Here is an 18197-nt window from a genome sequence, read left to right on the forward strand (position 1 = left end):
TCCTTATCAGCTCAGCGCTGTGGCCTAGATACAGCTGTGGAGAGAGGAAAAACAGCCACTCTTTTCAGCGTCTGAGACGTCTGTGGGCACATGGAGAAAGTTTTCTTCCACCTACACAGGAGACGGGTTTTCAACAAGCCAAGCTTAACACAGAGTGTTTGAAGGAAAGGTGGGAGATGGAGAAAGTTATCACCTTAACAACTAAAAAAGAAAAGAAAATACAAAAAAAACCCAAACAAATTAGCAATAAAAAACAAAAAAAAAAAACAAAAAAAAAAAAAACAAGCACGTGCACATTCAATTTTGTGCTTGGAACTACACGAGAGCAGCAGGACATTGGCTTGCACTCATTATCAGGCAGTTTGTGCTGAGCGCTTCGACCCTCATAACAACAATCGAGTTTTTTTTTTTTTTTTTTGTTCTGAAAGACAATCTCCAAAAAGCAAAACTGGTCCATGCCAGGGGAGCTGATTGTCACACAAAGCCTTGTTTTCCTGCCCTCTGATCTGCTGACAGTCTCACCGCAGACGCTGTGATGTTCAAATTCCAAACGTGTCTTAGTGTCTGTGTTGGCAAATAACCTCTCTGTGGCACGATTGTATCATGGGTTAAATAAAGGAGGGAGTCGATGAGTTAACCATGAAGAAGTGTAAGGCTTCTTGATCCACTTTTTGGGACGGTGAGAAGTCCAAGCAAGTCCGGCGTAGGTGTGTTAAAAGCCCACTCGCTCTGGCGTCTTCTGGCAATACGGAAACACATTGTAACAATGTTGCTTTTCAGGAGATCCTGGGAGCCGATTCTTTCACAGTTTTACAATCCTGGCTGCTCGTTACAACCCGTGCAAACCACCCTCCCCGCTACTGAGGTCAGACGTGGGTCTGCATGCGCTTCTGCAGGGGCCGGGTGAGGTCTGAGTTCTGAGAGGACGACTGGGAGTAGTGGGACGAGGAGGAGGCCGACGCCTTGCTGTCTTTGTCGAACTGCACGTAGCCGTCCGGCTTACTGTAGCTGCTGACGCTGCTGTCGCACTGCGTGTCGATGAACGAGCTGGAGTCGCTGAGCGAGCCGCGCTGGAACTCCCGCTCGCACAGCTCGATGGAGCTGCTGCCCATGCCCAACACGAAGCGCTGGCTGTAGTCGTAGAGGCGGTTGGGACCCGCCCCCAGGGTGGAGTAGATGTTGGTGAAGGACATTCCCGTCGGTACCCTCTGTTTACCCAGGGTACCGGTGCTGGTGGGGTTCCGGACCTCGGGGGTCTGATTCCCCGCCATGGTGGGCGTGTGGTGCTCCTTGAAGGTATTGACGCTGTAGTAGCCATTTGTAGGATCCTAGGGAAAACCAATAAATGGGAAAAGAGATAAAAACACTATGATTATATATGTTTCCTTCAAAATGCTCAATGCACTGCGAGGTCAGACTGGCAGTAATTGCCAGTCAAACACCATGTTTACACCATCAGCTGTGTACATCACTCCAACGACTGAAGCAACAAGAAAAAAAAGTGGTGAATCTCAGCACCAGAAATTAGTTAACCTCCACTTTAACCTTGAAAAATCTCGTCCAGCACTAATTAAGCAGTCCTCAACGGTTCACCGTTTGGCATGAAACGCGTCCCTGTGAAGTTCCCTCACGAACCCGTAATAATTGGACCTCAATGAATTATACTGTTGGTAATTTCATGTATACACTGAAGCAACTTCTGAGGCTATACAGCTGTGCCACTTGTTTGTCAGCTTGCCTGCAGGCACCGCGCTGTCGCTAAGGGTCCGGTTGGGGCATGTGCGTGTGTGTGTGTGTGTGTGTTTTTTTTTTTACGTCCTCGTGTGAATGGACTGTGAATGTCAAGCACAGTGAGCGCGGTGGCAAATCCCAAAAGAAGAATGCTCATAATGGGGAAATGAGAACGACAACCTGAGAGGATCCTCGTTATGCTTGTCATTATCAGACAGCAGGCAGGGAGATTGTTCGCGCCTGGCCTTTATCTCACGTTCGGTCCCCCCCTTCTGCTACGCGCCGTCATTAGCGAGGATCAAAAAAAATCTGCTTCCAGAGGGAGCAGGTAAGCAAGCACAACACAACACAAGTGTACTCCAGGGAGCCAATGCCAACAACTGCTTGGACTTGGAGGAAGAAAAAAAAAAGGACAGACAAACAAGGCAGAATTCGCTCCGGTGACACTGACGAGCCCGAGCAAGGCGCGGACGACACCTGTATCGGTGAGGCATCGCAGCAATGATATCATCTCTGTTAACTCTAAATTGCAGTGTGAGAATTCATCTTGCTGACAAGAAGGCAGGTCGGAGGTGGAATAAACACCTGCTGTGATAATCCGCTGTGCTTGATTTACCAGTGCATTTACATGAAAAATACCTCCGGGTTCTTCTTGAGGGGCTGCGAGCACTTTCACCACATATGTGAATATTTTTAACAGCACATTTTTAACAGCTCATGTCTATAAAAAAAAAAAATATGGAGATTTCGTTCTGCAACATTTCAACAATAGACTTTTTCAATTCACTTGTGAAGATAAAAAATCTCTTCTAAGCACCACGACAAACACAACACTTATGAATAATTAACAACAAGCATTTACAAAGAAATTATTCTTATTATTCAATTAAGCTGATAACTAAATACCCCTTTTAAAAGAGCATCTATGTAGGTGTGAAAGATAACCAATCACCTCATCAAGACGTCTGATTTTGGCTTGAGAAGGTTTTGTGATGCTGGCAAGTGAAACAAAGTGACTAGTCCATGGAGACTGACAATCGGCACGCAAATGAGCAGGCAGCCACGAATAGCCCTCAAGTCGGTTTTACTTTATTTACGGAATCCCGGCATTTGAAAGACCTCGCAGCTGTGGTGTTTCACTCGTCTCATGTGTCTACAGCCAGGCCTCAAACATGCTACTGAGATCAGTGGCTGAACACGCATGTCTGCGATCAAACGGCGGATAGTTTCCTGGGGTCAGATTCCTGTCTAAATATAGCGTTATTGTTCCCTGCTACCTGCCGGCATAAGGGCTGAATGTGTTATGAGTCTTTCTCGCTTGCTTATGGTGTCGCCGCTGACATGAAGTCATGTCAGTGTGATTCAAACCTGTGCCGTTGTGTAGTCATTTTGGGAAAAATAATTATTTAATACTCTGGCACGGTATTTGAGCGAACAGAACACTTGGTTTTTTTCCAAGAATAACAAAAGATGTGCCTGCCAGTCAGAAAAAAAAAACAACAACAAAAAAACAACCTTCAAATCAATATCACTTCTGAGCAGAAAACTGCTGCATTAAAATCCTTACGCCGTGTGTGTTTTCACAAAAGGTTTTCACTTCATGGCCACTCTTTGAATAATGACACTGATGCAATAAAGTTGTGGCTCGCTGTCAAATCAGCGCAAGAAAGTTTCTTTTTTGAATCTGCTGGCTCACAGGGCCTTTCTCTGTGGGAGTTTACATGTTCTCCCTGTGCTGTCAGAGTTCTGTCTTTTTACCTACAGTGACTACATTTTCCAGCATTAATTTGTGTGTTTGCCTCGGTTAAAGGGATACACACTGCGAGAACAGTTTGCTTTCTTTGAGACGGCAAGGACAAAGTAAGTCACGACAAACTCAAGTGCGAAGCTCCTGTGAGGACATTAAATAAAACATCAGTGGTATGTTTGCATCGACTCTGCCAACTTCAGGATTTATGGCAAATCACAAGATAGGATGTTGGACATCAAATCAGAATAACTCTGCTCCGGAGATGTGATGAGAGCAAACTGAGAGGAAAGACTGACGTCATCGTGTTCTTAAAGTAAAGGGAGCGAGAGCTCATTTCTCTTTTCCCCAGAGACCCTCAGCGCTGTGATACACCGGCCTGATGGACCCCAGCCTCCCGTAGGTGAAGCAGGGCAGTGAGGTTCATCTGGATGAGAAACAGTTTTCCACGTCTTGAACATCTCGACTAATTCAAACACATTTCCGATATATCAACAAATGCTAAGAAAAAAGGATTTTTGCTACCGATAACTGAAAGCTGCGGCTGAGTGAGCAGAATTAAACTGGCGTACAGCTACTCAGCACTTTCCCCACTTCCAGATGATCTTTAAAACAGCCCATTCTTGTCTACTTGCAGATGTTATAAATAAAAACTGAAATAACAGCTCGAGGGCTGACCAGTCTCTGATTTTTCAAACCACCTTGGATGAGAAACTAATTATTAAAATTAGACCTATAACAGGACTCTTTTTGCCTGCGGACTTGTCTTTGGAAAAATCATGTGTAGCAGATGAGGGATTAATGCTTTTCAGCTATTTTGGTTCCACAGTCGAAGACCATCATGTGCCCAAAGGCATTTCCTATCTCTCTCTCTCTCTCTCGCTCTCTCATACCACCTTCTACTCATGCTCTCCCGATTCATGCCTTCATGCTGTCATTGTACATGAGTCGTACCTTAATGTGCTGATACTCCTTCTCCTCCTCTTGTAATACTTCCAACTGCTTCAAAACTGACTCCTGCTGGAACTCTCCCCGCTCAACCTGCATAGAAAATCAAGCAGCGCACAGTCGGTCTGCCGTTTCCGAAACTCCTCCAGTAACAGTATTAAAAAAAAAAAAGAAGACATTTTGAGATAGAAGGGTTTAACTTTCATCACTCGTTCTTCTTCTTTTTTTAAAATCAGTCAGACATGCTTCACCTTCACACGGGACTGGTAGGGAGCATTAATAATTTACTCATCAGTATCTTTTATTTATCTTTACAAAATGCAGATTTGTGAGGCAGCTAAGCTCATATCACTGCACTGACATCGAGTGCCGACTGTATTAAGTATTTTGAAAAGAATACGTAATCCAGAGGCTCCAACTACAAATAGCCCAGCCCCGGAGCGAACTGCACGGAAAGCAAAACAGTGGTGGAGCTCAAAGAGGAAACCGGTCTTTGTGTGTCTGGGAGGCATGCAGATACAGAGGTACACCCACTGTAGGATTACCGGTATACATCAGCATCGCCATAGTTAAAATGTATTGGGGTCTGCTCTGCTTATTGGACGAGTGGCATGCTGATAAATATAAACAGCACATATGCAATATGCATGCTCTCCTGTTCTTCTATTACTCATAAAACAATGTATTCCACAGAAAACAGCAACAGCGGGTACGGTGCATTCGCTAGCTTTGAAAAAAGAGCATGCCAGAGTAAAAAAAAAAAATTAATGAGAACAGATCATACTTTATGTCTCAGAACACATACAGGAAAAAGAAAGAGTAATTGTGACACTCACACTCACCATCAGTTGTTTCATGGAGGTGTGTTCTTCATTTTCTCGCGCCGCGTTGTGGTCTTTGTGCACGATTTCCACACGGATGTCGTTTTTTGCCGACACCACTCCTTTCAGATCTGGCAGAAACAGACGGGCGTGTATGTCTTAATAGGATGGATCAACACCGTTCTGTATTTGTTGACACTATACTTTCCCCCAGTGCAGTTTGCAGCATTACAGAACTTAGCAAAGATCCCTGGGCTTTGCTTGGTTAGATCACCCCCATTTCCACACAACAGTACAAAAGCATTATTAATCATTTGTTTCCTGCCAACACAAGATTATCTTCTTTTTTTTTAATGCATGTATGTGCAATCTCACAGAGTCCTCCTCTGTTTGCGGCAGTGCTGATGTGATGCTGTCATATAACAAAGTCTTACTTTCTGTCTTAATTTTGCTTGCAAGTTCTCTCTGGTGAGCACAGATGGAGACGGGCAGTGAGGGCATAACCAGGTGCGCTTCCTCTGTAGTGTACAGACAATAGACATGCTGAAGGGACCAGTAGCACAGTGTGGTTCTTGGACAGAGACCGAGGCCAACTGTTTCGAACCTCAGTCAGTCTGTATATGGGTGGCTGGCGGTGAACATTGCGCTGGATGTAAACAGCCTCAAAAGCGAATGCAGCCAGACTGTGATTGCATGAAATGAGTCCTTATCGCAATCTGGCTATCTCTGCGCCACAAAAAAAAAAAAAAAGATGTCCATCTCAGGCTTGGGTTTCATCTTTTATTCAGTGTGACACTGCTGCTTTTCCCCCGAACTTAGCTTGACGTTCCTTGAAACTGCTGGCAGATGTCCCACTTTTTGAGAAACCCCACCAAACGTGAAGACAACCATCTCTGCAGAAACGTATAATCACCTCTTTGATAATTTACTTGATTTAAAAATAAGTCTATACTGGAAAAGATGGACATTTTTTTTCTAATGGGCATGAGGATAATACAAAACCTTGGCATGCATGGATGGAAAGGGGGAAACAAAGACATACTTCTCTGAGAGCGGGTGCAGCAGAATGCTCCGATGGTGCCCATGACGACAATGAAGGCCACGAAGGCTCCCACAGCAATGCCGATGATCACCGCCACTGGAAGGGATTCTGCAGAGAGCAACAAAAAGACATGTCCTTCTACAGTTACATACCATAGACGGCTCATCTGCACGCAGTGTTCAACATGACGGAAAAGTTAAACAGCAGCCTCCAGATCATAATGTTGAGGATGTATGTTACAAAGTTTTATTTATCAGTGACATGCATGCACCACCAGGAGATATTCTTTCTCCCCCCCATCAGTGCGACACAGAAATTCTACTAAAAGCAAAAGGCTTAAAACCGCACAGCCTCAATGAGACAGAGACAAAAGATGTTCTGTGCAACGTCTCCAAACACCAGAAAATTCAAACAAAACATTAATTCCTCAGCTCCTTTTATGCGTTATCATCACAGGTAAACATTCCCCAGCTAATACTGTCTTACTACCTAACTGTCCAATAACTTTTAATTTACACTTATTTAGACTAATAGCGGTGTTTACCGAGGGATTTTGTGTTCAAGCAGGCGAGTGCATGAGTACGGAAACACAGAGCTGCCACAGTAAATAAACGTTTTTCTGAGCTGTATCTTGTGGTAGTCCTGTGTTTTTGTACCGTGCATCCGTCTGAGGATAGCCATGCTTGTGTGTTATTGCATGGATGTTCCTCCATGAGGAAAACACTAAAACCAGCAGGCATATATCTATATGCTGTTGCAGCTATAAAGGTTCTCATTAAGAGGCGGTTTAATGAGAACCTGAGTTACCAGCCCACATTTATGACCTTCTCGCATTTTAAACAAATGCAAACAACCGACTGCTCTTCCTACACCATTAAAGCCTATTTAGTGTCTCCATTGATCAATGTCACTTTCACATAAGCAGCTTATAATTTATCATTAGCGATAAGTGGATGAAAACACTGTTTTCCCAATAGTAAAGGGGAAAAGGTCACAGATAAAAGTATTATGATTATTCATAACAGGCGGGAACGTATTGTTTTATGTTTGTCTTCACAAGGAAAGAACAAAATTGTTTGTATATATTAGGTCAGAAGTATTTACTTGAGGACGAGAGGGAGTAGTGGTTAGTGCACTTTTATTGTACCCTGGTTTTAGTACAGGGTTAGGAGTTTGTGAGAAACAAGTCCACAGTTCACCCTGCTTTCGTTTGTCGTCTCTGGAATCAGCTGTGACTTTAAGATGGATAAAGAGGTATAGAAGGGAAATGGACGCTCACTGAACATCAGCTGCTTAAGATCCAAGTGCAGATGATCAGAAATGAAAGTATTCGTCTATCACTCATTTATCAACTATTTCAGAGAGAGCGTGCTGTAATGCTTTACCAGTATTTCATAATTCCAAATGATTAAAAGTGATTTTTTTTTTAAATAACTTAGAGATAACGAGCAATAACAGACATTTATTGAATGCCTGCTATCAATGTATTAACTTTGGATTTTCTCAATGTAATACAGCCCACAGCAAAAACAATATATTGGATCCATTGTCATAATAACATTTTACCTATATTGTAATAAGTTCTTACATGATTGAAGCAGCACTAAAATGTATCCCTTAAAAATGTAACAACTGCAGCCAGTAAAATAGTCAAGCATCAATCAGGCTGCATTTCCTGGAGATCAAAGAGTGTAATTTGATGGGACATTTGTTATTGAAGATCCGGCAACTCTCAGTTACTATTTTTTTTACATTACTGGATTAAACCTTGCCAGCATCTGCCCATTGCATGTTTTTTAAAAGATGCATTAGTTTTCATTTTGTGTTGTCATCTGCCAGGATTCAGAGTCTCATGCATACTTACAAAAAGCACAGTCTCACCCAGGAAAACGTCCACTTACAAGCTCACCGACACGGGACGGCCACAACCACAGTGACGCACACAAAAAGCCACGGCCACGTCACAACGTTCTAGAACCACTGATTTGAAGAAGAGGAAGGTGGAACCTGTCGGACCTTGGCTCCCACCTTGTTCCTTCAGACGAATGATCTCGGTGTCGGAGCCGAAGCTGTTCCACGCCGTGCAGTTGTAGATGGTCTGGAAGTCGGTCGGGACGATGTTGCTCATTGTCAAGGTGGAGATGACTCCCTCCTCCGTGTTGACGGTCTCCACGGTGTAGCGGCCAGAGGTTCCGGACTCCAGCACCGTTTCCTTCCATGACCAAGCCTGAGACACGCCACATGGTGAAGGAGTGTTAAGATATTTATTTGCACCTGCATGTCTTCTACTGTCTTCTCCACAAGTGCAGGGATTGCAAGTAGTAAGAACATATATGCAAGATCAGTAGAGATTATTAAAAAATACAGGCTTGAACACACAATACAAGCACTCCAATATCTCGTGTGAGCTGGGTGAAAATATAACACTCAGTTTGGTGACAGTCAAAGCTCCTTTTCTGACATTTTTACATGACTTGAAAAAGCTACATGATGTGGAAAAATGGAGCCATCGTTGTGTCTAATAAAAGCTGTTGAGTGTTCCAACACTCCAGCAGGGGACCTTTAGCATCTCAGTGTTAAAGGTGAACGATAACCTCAGTGTGTGTCGTTCTCACAGTTTATTGCTCACAAGTGAATTCTTCTTTAAGTGCAGGCTTCAATTTGCTTGAATACAATGTCATACTCATAATGGTGTAGGTTCAGTCTGGAGGCCGTTTCACCTTCATATCCTTAAATTAATTGTGCACTAGTGTACGGCGAGCCGTTTATGCAACGCGATGGTCAGGAAGAGATGAACCTGGTGCTGCACAATAATAACGGGATCGTCTTGGACGCTTTGTTTAGTTGCAAGACGGAATAAATTGCTGATATCAATGTGCGGACATTAGCGTGTTTAGGTAGGTGAACAGCGAAGCCTCCGAGAGCCCTGAGTCAGTAGGAAAAACACAAAGGCTGTGCTGCAGGACTCTGGCTGGATAGAACATTTTGAGATGCAGTGTTCTGTTAAAAAAAAATGTTACGGTTAAAATTGTGTTTGTTAACTGCCCGTTTGGTGCTCTTCATTTCCATTTGACGAGCTGCCAGCTCAGTGAGATTTTTCTGGCATCTGTAGCCTGAGTTAATGTCCAATAGATAGCTGCAAATTGCGTGTACTCCGAGCAATTCTGCTCTCATTGCAGTGTTTGAATTACTTTTGCTTTTTGGATCTGGCTGCTGAGAGACTGCATGCAACCACTTAGAGAGAAGGGCATGCTGTGAAACAAAAAGAATTTGCAAGGAGCGCTGTTTTCAGTACAGTAGACTCTGAAAACCTGAGAGGAAAAACAAAGGAAGACACACGCTAACCCTAAACGTTCAAGGAAATACCGTCTTATAAAAATCTCCACATTGTGCTAAGGAAACAATCATGTATTTATTAAAATGAAAGAAAAATGTGACTATATGTTGCATGAGAGGTTGAATCCATTTCATCAACTCAAACTATTCAATGAAGAAGCAACAATGGCAATTAATGTGAGACTTTATTCATCCCACATGAGAAAAATCAGTCATCACAGAAGCTCCATGTTGCAAAAATTAGAAAAAATGAAGAAATTGCATGTTTGCAGTCTCTGACTGATGATAATTTATCATGCGTTATGTAGTGAGACAGAAAACAATGTTTTGTTGTGCTAAGACAAATTACACATCATTCAGATTTTGTTCAAATTGTATCGTACTCATTTGGTGAATGTTTGCTTCAAATCGTTGTATGTTTTAGGTTGACTTCTAAGGCAAATGCATGTTGCTGGAAAATTCACAGTGGTAACAGAAAAATCCCATTTCTGGTGTGCGTTAAAGGTGCATTAAGGAGTTTTACAACCTTAAAAATACTTATTTTCCACCATAAATATGTTACACATTTTTAATGATGTGTACAGTGTGCCCTGACATATTCATTACAAGTACCTCTAACAGCGCTAAATTGTCACTTGAAAGTTGCAGTGCCGGTCCGGCACCAGCATTTTTTGGGGAGAATTTGAAAATAATGACGTAATGCGTGCCGGCTGGATAAGTTTCGCTTTGTCCGCCATTACTCCGCCAGATGCTTAGTGAGCAACAACTGAGCAGGATCTTCCAGAAAGTAAGAAAAGACTGGCTTCTAGCACTGCCACAGCTCCAGCACAGACTCCACCAGGTAAAAGAAACTTAAAACTTACTTGAGCGCTTCTAAACGAGCGAAGACGGAGTCCCTCCTCTTCCGTGCACTCGAGCCACAGGGACGAGTTTTTCACTAAGCTGCATTACGCCCAAGGCCTGCAGGGGGCACTGTTTTGCATAAATTGTGCAAACTCCTTAAGGCGCCTTTAACTACTTCTTATGTTTTTCATAGTTGGGAAAATGTTGATCGCAGAGTATAAAGTCAGTGAAGCTCAGAGAACACCTCGTGCCTAAAGTTGTATAATGAGTTTTTAATACTTGACAAACAGCATTAGATTTATTAGATCAGATGTGTTCCACATCAAGAGTTGGAGGTTAAAGCAGCAAAGCTGACAGAGTCTAATCTTAGTCTTTGCTTGAATGGAACTGACTTCATGTTTCTCGACATGCGAGCATCATAAGATATGTGTGTTTTCACGGTGAATTCTGAGTTAACTAACTTAGAATATCAAGGATACGCATCGAGACTGGAGCAGTGAAGTCTCTCCAAACAAACCAGATATTAATTATGCTCCGACACTTAATTTTGGACATCAGTATAATAAAAATATACATTACATGACAAAGTGTGGCAATTAACCGCATGCATATGTGGACACACACACACACTCATGCAAATTAATAATCATGAGACGCAAGCTCTGAGTGAGCTGTTTATATTAGACCATAAATCTCAATGGGATCAGTGCTACCAGGGTGCCAGGAGTGCATTGAATAAGAAACGAAGGGTTAATGCTGGATTGGGAATTCCACCATATAGAAAAACACATTATGGTGCAAATGCTCGATCTATACAGTACTCTGATCCAGTTTCAATCTGCATTATTAAGGTGACAGTGACCAGCCAGTTAATTGCACACACATTTCCAATCAGATTTTTAAATATGAGTTAGAACAGGCGGCATACTCACGATGCGGTCTGGAGGTGGTGTACTCCGAATAAAACACTTGATTTGTCCTTTCTCTCCATGCAGAGCTTGCTGAGTCTGTGTGCTGGAGATAGTAGGGGGTCCTGAAACAGAACCAAAAAGAAAAAAAAAAAAATTAAAAATACCTCTGTGAAATTGAAGAATTTTTCCAGTTTCAGGTCTTATGACAATTCTGCTAAATTGACTTCTTGATGGTAGATTAAATTCTGAATGCCTCCTAGCAGTGACACCTCGAGTGTGATTTGAGAGTCCTGTGGAAGACTGCGCTGTTCAGAGATACGAGCAGGTCTCATCCCTCACTGCAATCTTTCCAAGGACACGCCGGGGCTGAACAAAGGGCATAAGTAGTGGCCTGAACCTCATTCAAGATCAAGAAATTGTTGATTTATGGCTGGCTTGATTTTTCCCACTGAGATAAACGTTGTCCTCTGGAGCGTAATCAGGACTGCACAGATGGAAGGAGAAAATGCCATTGTTGAGAGATAACACACTTTTCACAGAATTTCACCTCAATCAATTTGCTTGCTGCGGAGTTGACCCCTGAACCAATAGGTCGGCAAATAAACACTATAAGCCTGGGCTGTCGCTGAATGCACAGCGTGACCTCAAGCAATCAACAAAACCAAGTATTCACAAAGGCGCCGCTACTTCTTTCAGTACAGAATGTATTCTGATGTAGCTTTGTTCATAATTACCTTGTAGTAATCACAAAAAAGACGTGAGGTTTCTCCCATGATTAGGTTTAATTAAATGCATTGGATGTATTACTAATCCAGCTTGCTTAATTTGGGCTAGTTTAATCAGAAGAGATGAAGGGGACTTCACACCAGCATATGTTAAACCTTGGTCAAGCTACAGAATCTTGCCTGACAAGGGCAGCTCAGCCTAAACGGCTGGTCCGCTCGCCATCTGGCCGCCAAGCTACTCACACCAGGTGACAGCGCTAATATGAAGACAAGATGTCACACACAACCCAGTTCTGTCATTCATGCCCGTCCCCCTCCCCTGCAGGTCCTGATGGATTCACTGTAAGTGAAACTATGCGGAGGCGAAGCTGAGTTTTGCATTCAAATCAATATTTAAATGGAACATTAAGTGCTGACATGAAGTGATCTGAAATTAAAGTGCATATGCCGAGTTATCTGAAAGCAGCTGGTATGCAAGCACATTTACAGCGGACGACTTTGTATTTTGTTTTACTCCTTGTGCCTTTTGCGTGTAATTGCAATCGGTTGATAAGCTGCGTCTCTGCTGCTGATTGACTGTTGCCACAATCAGATTGACATTTACAATTTTGGATATCTACAAAACGCAGAGACACAACCTGTGTGACACAATCAGGCAAGTTTTGCAGGATCCCAACAGTTGCTTTAATCCGCCTTCTCATTACAGACACCATGTAACAAAAACAGTGCAAAAAAAAAAAAAAGAAAAGAAAGTGAAAATCATCATTGTACCCTTCGCATCTCTTTATATTTGCCAAAAAGTTCTTTAAAATCAAATATTCTGTGAGTCTCCGGTAGTGGTTAAGGTTAACAGTGTGGGCTTGAGGGGGTGGCAAGTGAGGCAGCTTCTTGATTAGTGAGACAACTCACATCCCTGCCGACTTCCCTCAAACTCCCGCTCTTTGCCATCTCTCTGACGATACATAATTGCAGTTTATTACCTGTCTCTTATTAAAATGAATTAGCATTTTAATGAGACTTTGCCAGATGGTGTCTTGGTATGCTACTGGAGGATGCTGGAAGGCTGCTGCTGCTGCTGCTGCACTCTGAATGCTGCAGACAGTTTAAGAGAAATGTATTGAAAGCCCTTCGTCTTGCACTGGTTGCCAACATGCAATAACACATGACGCTTGTTTTAAATAATCCATGTCGGAGCATGCGCGTGTGCAATCCACGACTTGCGATTGCACGATGTGGTTTGCGTGAGCTCCGACTGTCAACACCCAGCATGATCAATGGCTCGCAGCCTGTAAGAGGCTGGTGCTGGTGGCTGGGGAGGATCTAGTCTATGGATCAGAGCTGCAAATGAGGAATATAATTAGATAGCTTTATCTCCCTGGCTTAGCCTGGGTTGAAAGTATGTGTGTGTGTGTGTGTGTGTGTGTGCGTGTGTGGATCTGCATGCGAACGCGTGTGTAAAAGTACGTGTTTGCTACAAGCGCTGTGTGATCAGAGCACAAACACATTAGTCACTGGGAGGTGGGTGGCACTACAACATCAATGCTAGCAGCAGGGGAGGTAATCAAAATGTTGGGTGCAATGTTTCACTCATTCATTTGAGGAGGTGTTAAATCTGGAGTGGACGCTGCGATTTGATTACACAATATCGGTGTGGGTGTCAAAATGCCGGGATTTGCGTTTCCTTCCGAAACGGAGGCATTTGCTCCGAACGACAGCTTGACATTTCCATGCCACCTCGGTGCAGCTCGTTCGACCTCTTTGTTTTATTTTGCGTTGTCACAGAGCATAAAGTACAACTGGGCAGCTAAAGGTGGGAAGAAGTGTCTGGTGTGGTCGATTACTGTATCAGTTGTTGCTAATATCAATATTTGCACAATGGGTTTAAAAGCTGAGTTTTGTTTTTGACTTTGACTTTGACATTTGCAATTGAATACTCAAATAAGGGACGCACATCAGGGATCTGTGCCTTCTACAAGAAAATTGCTCAGGAGGAGATTTTGAATTGTAAATTCATGCTGCACGCAGTTGGGGCGCACTCGAATGTGTCCACACATAGGATCCAACAATAATCAGACAGAACGGCCAGGCAAGAGCAAACACACTGGAATTAGATTTGTCGTTATTTACTATCAGTGACTGTAAAAATTCCTTCATGCCTATATTACGACGAAGCGCCCACTGTTTCATTCCGGCCACCCCATCAACAGTGGGCACGTCGGCGCGGATATCGCCGGGTTGCAAATGATTTCATTTCCCTCTCTGATTGGTTTACCTGAGGTAACCATCATGTTTAACTTCCACCGGAATATAAATTTTACTGCCCCGAAAACCCTGACAGCTCCACCACATTACCCTGCTATGAGGGAATGCGTCTTTTCAGCAGGGACCAGATTGTTTCTCCACCTTGGTTTATTTTCTGCATCCAGAGTGATCTGCGCTGTCCTCACTTCAAGCTGCGAACATCCATTCTAAATGGAAATAATAGCCTCACGGTGATTAGTTGTCAACATAATAATAAGTAATGGGGCCTTTGATGAGGTTTCAAAAAAAAAAAAAAAAAAAGCTGAAAATGAGAATGAGATTGTTTTGTAATATATTACAAGAGACCTCATTTGTACTCAGTGGCCAAGACGAAATGGACAGCAGTGGACCAGAAAAGAAAAAAAAAATGAAGTGGGAAAATATGATTGAAGTTCTTGACAATAATTAAATGTGAAACCGCCTTATTTTTCACAGAAGCATGGCAGTAACTTATTACGAGTATGAAATTAAGAATGCACTGAAAGTAATAATGTTTCCATGAGTTTGTTACTTTCCATTAATGAAAACCGGTGCAGAGCTGCTGTCTCTCAGATTTCATGATTGCTAAAGTTTCCCTGCCTTGCAGGACGCACATACTTTTCTGATCGTGTTATATTTCCTTCTCTACTTCCCCGCAAACATTTATTTTTTGTTTTACAAAATTAACTTCAGTAAACATATAGCTTTTTACATCTGAAGTTATCACACATAAATTTAGTTTAGCTTTTTATTGTATAACCCTACATGAAATCAAAACTCCCAGAATGATGCAACAGCCTTTTTATAAATTATTCAGTGAGAAAAATGAATCACAAATCCACCCTGTGCATTACTGTCATAGTTGATTAACACAAAAATTAATTAGAAAACCGTGCTCAGCTTACGGCAGCTGTTCAAAAAAAAAAAAATCTGCAAAGCCCATTGGATGAATTTTGCAGATCTATAAATAAATACACTAAAATCAACCCCAGTGCAATGATATTAATCCAATCAGGAATCTGTAAAGTAACTCCACTTATTTTAAACATGTGAGTAGTGACTGTATTCAAGTACATTCAATGTAACTAAACAAAAGTGTTTGAAAAGATTGACTCAAAATCTACTCGAAGTAAATATTTATCAGCCTGTCGCATAAACGATAATCCTGATCTGTTTATTACTTAAAACAACCTATAAAAAAAACCCCACATGAACAGAACATACGGTTTTAAGACAGAATGCTAACAATCAGATCCATCTCATTGTGTGTTCCAGCAGCAGACTCCTTTACGGCACTGCAGGCTCATCATGCGATTCATGTCAGAAATAAAACTCTGTGGCTATTTGACTATATGAAGTATGTGTAAAACTGGCCAAATGACTCTTCTCTTTGTGTTTTAGATGAAGAAATTCAGACATTCAGACTTCTGATGTGAAGCACCAGAATATAATAACAATAATAACCCGCTGATCCTTATGATGAGCAGGAGAGCTCATCTAATTAACACCTTTGAATAGCATATAGCGTTTGTTAGTCTACTGTAGACAGAATTTTGCAATTTTTTTTCAGACTCAGAATGCAAAACTTAATTCTCAACCTGGCAGGATATTTGCTAAATACAACCAAACTGCAGAGTTGAGTTCACACATTGAGATACAGCCAAGTTATTCTAGCTGTTGATTGAATGAATCGAACTTTCAGCCTCATTATAATGTTAGGTGAGCTCTTATCTCACTGCGCTGTTCAGAAAGACGATTCTAATTGTGACAGCGCTGGTTGTTTGTTCCTCGCCTTTCTTTCCACTTCACTTGATGTCCACAGGACATTCGTTCAACCATTTCATCCTGCCTGGGTATATATAAAAAAAAAATGCGATGGAGCATTTGAACGCACCACAGCTTACCCCACGTCCGTGTTATTTTCTCCAACATGGTGAATGGATGATATTTGGAAGATATTTCTCACATAGGAACAGTAACGCCGGCACTAAATAGAGATTGTTTATTTGAGAGGTGCACATAAGAGAAAAAGTGAGTTCAAAGTCTCAGAGAAAGTGGTGTGGATCATATCCTGCCGTGCCTAAATTTAGCCGGTCAGATAAAATGTGCTGCATTCTAAATGCATTTTTCTCCTTCATTAATTTGCACTTCTCTTTCTTATACAGTGTCACTGCCAGTTTAAAGGAGGCTGGAATGCTAATTAACCAGACACATAAAGACCGTCTAGAAAAAGAAGCGACAGAAAAAAAAAAAAAAAAAAAAAAGATCTATAACAACCCAGAGCTCTGTGGGATATTGGGGGATTCTCCATCCCTCCCTCTCCTTTACTGTGGTAATGGCTTTTCTCTCCCTGGGCTGCTCAACTACTGTATGTGTGTCATTATACAAATTACTTTGCCCAAAGACACACACAAACTCCCACAAACACAAACCAAGGGCTTCTCACACATATTAATTAATATGTATCGCACGAATATATGGTGCTTCAGTTAAAAGCGAAACCCTTTCAAGCATGTCAGATAACTTCTGTCAGTCCAACTTGGGCAGGACAGTGAAGGGAAAAAAAAAAAAAAAACATGCATACATATTGTATGGTGTATAAATAATCACACGCATGGACGTGCAAAGCCCCCCTTCATACGTGCAGCCACTTGACAGCGGCGGATGAAACTCAGAGGCGTCGTTTCCTCCTGAAAATGTTTGACTGGAATAAGCAATATGTATCCATTAGTGACTTAAACACAAACTGCCTCCCCTGCTAGCTGTTTGATTATAATTAAATTACATTCTTCCCCAGGGGAAAGCGAAATCCTCATGTCTGTGCCGTACGCCACAGTGGGAGCCGGTGACACAAGACGACAGAGGGAGAGCGACTGACAAATTATAAACACATGTAATTTAAATGATGAAATTAAGAAATCAGGGGATAACTGCAGGGAAAACAAACAGCGAAGAAAAGACTCGAATGTGCAGCAGACGCCGCCGTAGCGTAACCGACTAGATCGCCCCGTTCCTCACTGTGTCATCGCCCTTCACAACAACAACAGCGACGACGACGACGACGACGAAAAAACAAAGTTGCTAATTTGTTGTGCTAGTGATTTACTGGCGGATCGGCGGAGTTCTGCTGACTGCCGGTGGCGTTGGACGTATCGGCTGATGAGAGTACGGAGGTCCGGAGTTCGTCGGCAGCAGAGGGGAAGTGACAACCGGACAATCAATGACCCCCGGGTGGAGAGCTGCCCGTACGCCGACGCCTCGACCACACCGTCTGCACTTTCACGAGTTTGACAGTCGGATTCTCGTCAAAGTCCGCCCTCGAAGTTGACTCGGGATTCCTCGTGCGGCCTCAGAATAATGGATGCGCGTTTCAATTATTCACGGCTTTGAATGTCAACTAACAATTCAGGCAATGAGGTGCAGGATGCAAAGAAGATAAAACGATCTAAACCAATAGGAACACTTGAGACATCGAAAACTTGCTTGTCCGCCGAGACTGAATAAACGAGCCATTTCTGCTCTCTTGCATGTTTCCAGGAGTGCTTTGAGTTGTGTGGTAATCTTTATTAAAACAATCCATCTTTCCTCTCCCTGTCGCATCATTTTTTTCCATATAAAAAAAAAAACCCCCACACAAAACGAAAACCAAGGCATTCTCCACGTCACGCCACCAAACAATTGGCATGCATCAAATAAACTGGTACACTGGGTGGAATGTATTGGATTTACATGAGGAAATGATGCCAGCGTAGCTTTCTATCAAAAGAACGGTAGACAATAGAATTAGTCATGAATTTTCCTCTCCTGCCTTGA

At 42.5% G+C, this 18197-nt stretch overlaps 1 protein-coding gene across 1 annotated transcript in view; it reads right to left on the reverse strand.

The window, feature by feature from the left end:
* Positions 1-261: 261 nt before the first annotated feature.
* kirrel3b (kirre like nephrin family adhesion molecule 3b) overlaps positions 262-18197 on the reverse strand; it is a 153103-nt gene continuing 135167 nt past the window's right edge. The window contains 7 exon segments of the mRNA XM_030108946.1: positions 262-1328; positions 4433-4519; positions 5269-5378; positions 5682-5765; positions 6290-6397; positions 8306-8516; positions 11401-11501. Of these exon segments, the coding sequence (XP_029964806.1) occupies positions 867-1328; positions 4433-4519; positions 5269-5378; positions 5682-5765; positions 6290-6397; positions 8306-8516; positions 11401-11501 (1163 nt within the window). The 3' untranslated portion in view covers positions 262-866.

This window comes from Salarias fasciatus, chromosome 14 (assembly GCF_902148845.1).
Source record: "Salarias fasciatus chromosome 14, fSalaFa1.1, whole genome shotgun sequence".
Lineage (NCBI taxonomy): Eukaryota > Metazoa > Chordata > Actinopteri > Blenniiformes > Blenniidae > Salarias > Salarias fasciatus.